At 39.2% G+C, this 9156-nt stretch overlaps 1 protein-coding gene across 1 annotated transcript; it reads right to left on the bottom strand.

Annotated features, from left to right (window-relative positions):
- Positions 1–2418: 2418 nt before the first annotated feature.
- On the bottom strand, positions 2419–9156 carry THAP1 (THAP domain containing 1; the record flags this gene model as incomplete). Its single annotated transcript, XM_084231615.1, has 3 exons — positions 2419–2793; positions 3326–3521; positions 9086–9156. 3 exons carry the CDS (start codon positions 9154–9156, stop codon positions 2419–2421), a joined length of 642 nt encoding a protein of 213 aa, XP_084087741.1.

The raw sequence follows: 9156 nt of genomic DNA, 5'->3' as shown, positions 1-9156 counted from the left end.
CAACTAGTAAACTCTTAAATTGTCTTACAAAATTTTAAAACTTCTTTAATTTGGAGTTTGATAGTTTCAAACTGTGTAGCAGTTCAAAGAGAAGTCCCTATCTGCATTATAAACAAGTATAAAGAGAGCAAAAACCAATTCTATTCCAATCCAGTGCCATTTTAAAGAATCCAAGGAGAATAATTGCTTAAATGTAAACGGCAAACAGAACAGATGACCATTTCATCAGGGATATCTTACATGGGGATTTCTCCAAGGTTCAGAGGTTAGGCTAGTGTTCAAAGATTCTAATACATTCCTCCTAATTCTAAAACTCTGTGGTACTAAAGTTTTCCTAACAGCTCTATAAAATTATTTCTTCTATTATTGTCATATTACAGATAGATGGAAGTTTTAGTTTGTTACTATGTGTTTAAAATAATGTCTTTGCGTATTTCAGACTGAGTTTTAATGTGCTTGAACAGAATCTATTTTAGCCCAAATGTTCTATTATATTTTCTTGGCAACATCATAAAATACAATAGGCACAATGAATTTTTAAAATATCCAACAAATGTTACATTGCAAATTCAAGAAATAAGGATATGATAAACTATGGCAAATTCCCTATCTTAAACTATGATAAATTATTTAAATGCAAACCGCTGGTACACATGCTGCTTGTTTAGTTCCCTCTAAATAGGATTACGTGTGTATTAAGAAAAGAAAGTAGCTTCAAGTTAAATCATAATGCTAATTATGATTACCACTTTTACAGTTCAATGTTGAAATCTTGGTTCTGGGGATACACACACACATTTTATGATTTTATGTAGATGACAACTTAGAAGATAATTTTGAAAATATTTTACTTTGTAAAAGGAAATTTGAGAAATGACGTACAAAAACAAACTACTTGGAGACTTGTGGTTTCCAAAAACATGGTTGACATCTATGAATAACTAGAAAAAGTCTTCTGATTCTTTAGTTTTAAATGCTATTAGACTATGTAATTTCAAGTAATCTTCTAATCATAATTTTCTACTTTTGAAATACTGGTTCATAAAAAATGAAATCTCCATGAATCAAAAACACTATCCACCGACAGCATGGCAGAGAATGACACTGAAAATCAGGGTTACAAAAGACACTTCTGAAAATCATTGTTTCATATCTTTAATACTGCCTTCAAAGGTCTGGCACTATTCAACTATCTCAGTGTACTTAGAAATATAAAATAATTATAGTCGGAACAGTTACTCTAATCTAAGCAGGTAATTCCTATGGCAGTATTTGTTTACTCAGAACATATTTTCATTTCAAATATATGTAAAATTTCTCACAAAGTCAGAACATAACTCACAGTTGAACAGAAACCTCAGTGTTTAAATGTCAACATTCAGTAAAATAGATACTACATATTAGTCGACTTTGAATACAAATAATTCACTCAACTAAACGGGATATAACTTCTAGCTTCTGTTAAAAGTGAAAAAGTCATTTTTCATTTGAAGTCTGACCAAAATAAACTGGTCAAGTGCAAGATTACTATATCATGGTACAAATTACACTAGACTAACATATCTGTTAGAGATTTGGTTGCAGATGTAACTATATTTGGGGAACCAGATGACCCTTAACTAGGGGGTAATGAGAGAGAAACAGCATACCATGGATCAAGCCCCCATTTTTATTACTTCATTGATAACAATGCCTATTTTATTTACTGAAGAATGTTTTATCCATTGGAGATATACTTCTTATTTTATGATGCTAGTCACTGGTGAAAAAAAGAGGGGCAAACTAACACAAATCCATTTTTGTAAGGTTATTTAACCATTGATTGGGAATGGAATGACTTCATTTTCTGCTCTGAAAACAACCTATCTATTTTTAAGTATTGCCTTGCCAATTTATCTTTGACAAGTGATTAAGATAAATGATCTCCTGAATTTATAAATAAAAATATGTAAATAAGAATATATATATACATAAATATATATATTCTGAGAAGTTATGTCCCATGATCTTACCCATATTTTTGATTCAAAACATAACTAAATTCTCAATAAAATGGCATTAATTTTAAATTTTAAACTTAAATTATCCTTACTGTACTCATTCTTCTTATTTTTACATTTATTTCCATAAATACTCAAATTAAAAAACAAAAATTCCCAATCTTGAAACCAACTTACAATGAAGCTCTGAGGTTAATTTATAACTTTTAAAATATTTTGTTAAAATGTAAAAACCCTTAAATTACAAACAAAAAATGTATAATTTTATACTATATATCTAATTTATTTTTTTAAAAAAATATTCTGAATTGTTTTTATACAAGTAATCAAGTGTAATTTTTTCAAATGAAACTTCTTTATAGGCTAGAAGAGAGTATGTGGTATTGCCCTATTAAAAATCAATACAAATTTAATTTTCTTATGCTGGTACTTCAACTATTTCAAAGTAGTCATTTGGTAGGATCACGTAACTTCTCTCTGATACGTCATCTTTCTCTTTCTGGAAGTGTACAACCTCCTTTAACTTTTCAAGTTGCCGTTCTTGTCTTCTGCACCTCTGCTGTGCAGTCTTGAGCTTTTTTCTGAGTTTTTCCACTTGTTGTTCTAGCTGATGAATTCTTTTTCTCTGGTGCATTGTATCTTCCACAGTATAGTTATGATCACAGAAAACTGAAAGATTATCTGGGGTCTGAAGAGGAGGCATCAGTATTCCAATAGCAGCATCAACCTGGGAAATGGGAGGTGTCAAAGGAGTCGGGGGAAGTTGTTCCTGTGGCTCCAGAAGGTCTTCCTTCTAAACAATAATGCAGAGCAGGTTTGAATTTAGTAACTAGAAAGAACAGTTTAAAAGAATGCATCCATGAAATTTAAGAATACTAGATACTTTCTGTGCCTCCTTGGGAGATATACACCAAAATGAGAAAACAGATTAAGTATACTTTTCCATTTGAACTATATGGGAGGCAAGAAAGAGACAGAGTGACTAGTAAGATTTAATTAAATACTAAGAACTTAAAACCAAGAGGGAAAATACTTTGAAACTGAACTGTGACTGATAAAGAAAAATCAAAACTTATCAACATACAGTAAGGGGTACTGTACAGTCTGATCTTAAAGTAAATTACAATGTGATACTGAGTTTCTCAGTGTGAGGCTTAGTTTATGAAACTGCAGTTTATATTTTTCAAAAGTCTATAGTATGATGTGGTTTTTTACTATCATTTACTTTTTTGATACTAGAATTGGATACTGAATTTTCCAAATTTTCTACAGTGAACACATTAATTACATAAATAGAAACAGCCCCATATTTTAAGACACATTACCTTGTCATGTGGTTCAGTACAGAGAAATATTGTGGGCACAGCATTCTCCTTCAGCAACTTGTTGTTGCACTCCCTCTTAAAGCAGTCTGGAGTAAAGTGTTCTGAACAAATACTACTGTACTTGGTGGGCTTAAAGTTTTTTCTTCTGACAGCTGCCTCCCATTTTTTACAAAGACTGGGTCGAGTGAGAGGAAACCTAAGAATAAGACATGCTTCAGTTCTTTAACCTTATTATTATTATCATCATTTTAAAGCATTCAAACTTTCCCTTTTAGGAAAGAACTATCTTACACTAATATTAACACACTAAGTAAGGTGTAGCTGATTAAAACACTACCACTACTCTCTATCTCATTTATTAATGTTTAACTTTTCATAATGAAGACACTAAAAAGTTTCAAGGGAAATCCAACTTAGAGGATGAATCAATATATTTTCTCAGTGATTTTCTGTGTATTGTAAAACAAAACTGCTGAGAAATTTCTACCTGTGTACTGAGAAATAGAAGCTTGTAGATATTTTAGAATAAGTCTGACAATTATGAGTTAATCAAACTATAGTCAAATCATGATAAATAAAATTATTTTATTTACCCCTTAATTATGTCCACAAGGCTCAGAAAATGGGGGTTAGGAAGCATTTAAATTTACTGTGATTTTACATTCCAGGTCAAGGACTGAATAAGCCAGAGGAATGGGAAGAAGTCAAAGAAGGATGTTTCAAATCTATGTTGTAGAGTTTTTCTACCATATAAAGTGTGCTAAAGCTTAACTACTGGAATCATCAGTATCTAACTGATATTTATGACAGTCTCTTTTCTTTGCCCAGCAAAGCTCTTCCCATTGCCACCACAGAGAAAGCAGGGAAAGAGGTACACCTGTAGCATCCCTGCTACATATAGAAGAAATGGCCTCTAGAAAGAAGTACCATCTATGGTAGCAATCACTGGTAAAATTCAATGTCCAGGGCCTGTTGGCTCAAGGATTTCAAATGTCCAGGTTGTTTGTGGGGTTCTATCAAGATCTTTCTCACTGCTCCCAAAAACAGGGTTTTTTAAAAATTAAACTTTTTATTTTTTTACATCGTTGTTCATTTTGTACAATATTTCATTTATTTCCTCAGGTGTCCCCATAAATCTCCCACCACATTACTGGTGAACCATCACCATAGTCCCTCGTGCTCTTCCCTTCCCTGTTATGGCCCCTCTCCCTCTTCCTTCTCTGCTGGATGCTTTAGATCTACCTTAAAAAACAAAGAAACAGGGCCTCCCCGGTGGCGCAGCGGTTGAACGCTGGGTTGTGAAGCTGCCTGCAGCCTCTGCAGCGCTGGCTCGATCCCGGGCTGCTCCCCGGAGGAGGGTCCCACATGGCGCGCAGACCTCTCCCGCCGCCCGCTGCTCCCCTCAGCAGTGTACTTTGGTCCTTCTGCCTGCTCTGCTCCCCGCTCTGGCTCTGGTGAATTCTCTCACCCTCCCGCGCTTCTGACTGTACCCAGTGCATGTATAAACAAAAAACAATCAAATAAACAAACAAATAAATAAAACATGCCTCTATTAAAAACAAACAAACAAACAAACAAAACCCCCCTCGGTTCTTTAATATAAAGGATGAATTGCAGGCTAGCCCTTCTTTCCATTTACTCCACTGTTTAACATCCAGCAGAAACACGGTATTTGTTGTGTGAATGTCATTCTTAACTTGTTTCCAGTGCCAGGGGAGGGTTTTTCATATTTTCAGATTCTCTGCCAAGTCATTAGAAATAGGGGAAGAAGGAAGTAAAGAGATGAGTGTGATTGTGTAACCATTCTGTGCCTATTCCTAGACTTTGAGAGAACTGAATCCTGGAAGTGTTAAGTGTTCTTTCCACTGGGGGGGGGGGGAGAGGAATGGCATCAATTATCTCAAGATCTCTCCACCTGACATTTACTAAGGTTTCTTTAACATATACTGGAAATTTTTTTATGCATTCTGTCCTGGATCCACAAAGTTTTTGTTTTGTTTTGTTTTGTTTTGAGTAACCAGAATCTGCAGAAAGGTTGCAATTTTTTTTCCAGCAAAGCTAACTTGTCACATTTTCTCTCCCCTTGATACCAACACAGCATACAAATAGTGGTAGTAATTTTTGCTACTTATTTCAGAGTCTGTTTTTGCATAACTTCCATAGGGATTTTGTCTGTTTTTTTTTTTTTATTTTTTTTATTTTTTTTTTTTATAAATTTTATTGTTATATTCCCCATACAATTGCAGCCCCCCATTCTGACCCCAATCCCTCCCCTCCCGCCCCCGCCCCCCTAAAAGTGTCTCTGGTTCATAGTTTTTTGTTGATTTTGATTTTCACTTTCTTATAGTTATTCATTTTCCTGGTCCCTTATTTAAGTTTTCTAGATTCCTGCTATGAGTGAGACCATCCGGTATTTTTCTTTTTCTTTTTGGCTTATTTCGCTGAGCATGATCCCTTCCAGCGCCATCCATGTTGCTGCAAATTGCATGTGTTTATCTTTTTTGAATGCTGAGTAATATTCCATGGTATATATGTACCACATCTTCTTGATCCAGTCATCTATTTTTGGGCATTTGGGTTGTTTCCAAAGCTTAGCTATTGTAAACAGTGCTGCTATAAACATAGGGGTGCAGGTGTTCTTTGGAATTGATGTTTCTGTGTCCTTTGGGTAAATACCTAGGAGTGGAATTGCTGGGTCATATGGAAGCTCTATGTTTAGTAGGTCCAGAAATCTCCACACAGCTTTCCACAGTGGTTGGACCAGTTTGCACTCCCACCAACAGTGCAGAAGAGTTCCTTTTTCTCCACACCCTCGCCAACATTTGTTGTTGCTAGTTTTTTTAATATGTGCCATTCTCACAAAAATCTGCAAAGAGCTGATGAGTCTCAACAACAACAAAGAAAATAATCCAGTCAAAAAATGGGCAGAAGAGCTTAAAAGAAACTTCTCTGAAGAGGAAATGCAAATGGCCAACAGGCATATGAAAAAATGTTCAACATCACTTGCCATCAGGGAAATGCAAATCAAAACTACCATGAGATACCATCTTACACCAGTGAGAATGGGATTTTGTCTGTTTTAACAAAAAAATTGGACGTGAGTTTGATTGTGTGGCTTTGTGTGGAGTTCTTCCAGAAAGTTGAAAAAGAGCTGAACCAAGAAGAGGAGAACCTGTATGCCTTGTTTGTAGGGTTCCAGAGACCTCCAAAGAAGGTGAGGAAGCTTGCCTCCATTGGCAGGACTGGACAACCCGGCCAACGAAATGCCCTGGTACCCTCGAGAAGAGGAAAGCCCAGGTGGAGTCTGATGAGACCAACCTTATACCTGAAGCATACATCGACTGGATGCCACCGGTTCGCTCTGATCCTGTATGGAATATTTCAACAAAGCCAGCTAAAAACTGCCGTTAGTTATTTCTGCCCTGTGATTTTATGCAAAAAAAAAAAAAAATAGGAAAAATGGTTTAAAAGTAGATTTAGTTTGCAAACTTTTGCTTTGCTGTTAAAAGTTTGGGATCAAGGTTGAGAAAATTTGTGTTTTTACATCAGTTGAACCATTTTAAGATTTTTTTTTTCCTGTAATTTTTACATATCTGCTGTCTTGTTTTGGCTAATGCCTCCAGATTTTTTTTTGGCTTAAACTGATGAACTATTTTTCCTGGAGTGGAGGACTTTTGCTTTCCACAATGGACAAATACCTGGAGAGACTGGTTTTCTTTCACACTGTAACCTGACAAAATGTTCATCTGAGACTGCATCCCAACCTCCATATATTCGATCTTCATCACCATGGAAATGGTGGCAAAAAGTGAAAGGGGGGAATTGTTAGGGGGGAAAAGGATGTCCCAAAGCTAATTCCATATAGGTTTTGTGGACTCCACCCCCACCCTAGGTCAAAGTCAAAGACACTGGGAACTCCAAATCCCATCACCACCAAAGGAAAGGTGGCTGGGACCTGAGGGTGGGGTTAAGCAGCCAGGTGGATACAAAAGGCAGACACGTGGGCTTTGGAGGATCCCCCATTTTTGGCTCTCCGCCAGCTCGCAGGGCAGACCAGCTCTGAGAGTGACTTTGGGTAGGACGCATTAAAGACTTTATTTCCCTATTTTCTCCCTGAGTTGTACATTTTCCTTATTTCTTTTTCTCTTGTAAATAAACCTTTTATTAACCCTTTTGTGTGTGTCTGTAGTAGAGTATTCATAAGTCCCTTTAAAGCGCGAGGGTGAGGACCCACAGCCAGGAACCCGTTTAATATCGGGGTTGCTCTATAACATAGGCACTCTCATTTCATATTACATCAAGCATATAAAAATGCATCCACTTCCCGTTACTCATAAACAGTGTCCCACAAAAATAAATAAATAAATTGAAGGATTATTTAAAAGTTTACTTTTCTAAGTATTGGACTTTCAGTAATCCATTTATTGTGCCACTTATTGGCTCGAATTTCTTAAGTTATCGGACATTTATAGTCGGGAATTCTTGCAAAAAAAAAAAGCTAATATAAATGCAGTCAAATTTGTAAGTACTGAACGTGGCTGCATGAAAATGCCATCGTGTCCTATTTTGTAGCTAGCTGCTTATCATTAAAGCATTTCCACTTCGCAGGGATCCCCACCCCCCACCCCCGGTTTTCAAGAGAACTTTTTCCAGGACTCTAACTGCAGCACCTTGTGGATAAAACAGCTTTGAAAGCTGTGGGTCAGCTTCTTCTTTAAGGGCGTTCTCTAGGCGCCCCAAATAGCTCACACTGTCCTTTATTATGGCACTTGACAATGGTCCTGATCATTATTCCCCATGTTATTAATACCGTCTACTGAAAAGTAACTACTCATCTTGGCAGTACCAACGCTTTCTCAAAAACTGAGCGGTCCTTAAAACTTGGTTCCTAGAAATTGGGTCAAAAACATGCTTCCCGCAATCCTGGCCCCAAATCAATCCTTGACCGCATTGCCGCTGACTTCTGCACAGCAAGAACGAAAACGGGGCGAACCCCACTTTTCTTTTTTTCTTTCTTTAAAATATTTATTTATTTCTGCATACAAGAACTGTGGTACAGGCCAGAGATGCGGGGGTAGGGGAGTGAGAGGATTCATCAGAGACAGAGTGGGGAGCAGAACAGGCTGACTGACTGAAACACACTGCTGGGGGAGCAGCAGGTGAGACAGGAGAGGTCTGCCGCGCCATGTGGGTTGCTCCCAGGCTGGCTGGGGGATCGAACTCGCGCGGCAGAGGCTGCGGGTTGCTTCATAGAGCGGTGCTTAACCCCTTGTGCCACCAGGGAGGCCCGAACCCCACTTTTCAAAGGTCTTTGTTTCTATTTCAAATCTACTACGGAGTAATCCCCACCTAGAGCCTCCGTGACCCAGGTGGCGAAACCAGGCGCCTCCTGGCCCGGACACCCGACGACCCTCGGGGCCTCCAGCACCGCGCGCGGGCCGGGAACGCGCCGCCCAGGGCAGCCAGGGACTGCCGCGCCGGGGACCGGATTCCCTGCGCGAGAAATGGTCGCCACGGCAACGCGCACGGAGCACTCGCGCCGCCGGCCGCCGAGAGCCCGCTCCCTCCCCCCCCCCAGGCGGGCACGCCCCCCGCGCCGGCCCGCCGAGACCCCGGGGAGCGTCCGGCCGCGCCCCGCCCCCGGCCCCGCCCCCGCTGGGTCTCGCGCGGACACACGCCTGGCTCCGCCCCCGAGCCGAAACGGCCGCGCGCCCCCAGCCCCTGCAGGGGCCGGCCCCGCGAGGCGCGCGGGCCACTTACTTGTGGAACGAGACGGGCTTATCCTTATCGTATCGGTTCTTGCAGCCGTAGGCGGAACAGGACTGCACCAT

The sequence above is a fragment of the Talpa europaea genome, assembly GCF_964194135.1.
Source record: "Talpa europaea genome assembly, chromosome: 4".
Taxonomy (NCBI): Eukaryota; Metazoa; Chordata; class Mammalia; order Eulipotyphla; family Talpidae; genus Talpa; species Talpa europaea.
This window is presented reverse-complemented; position numbering and strand designations above follow the sequence as displayed.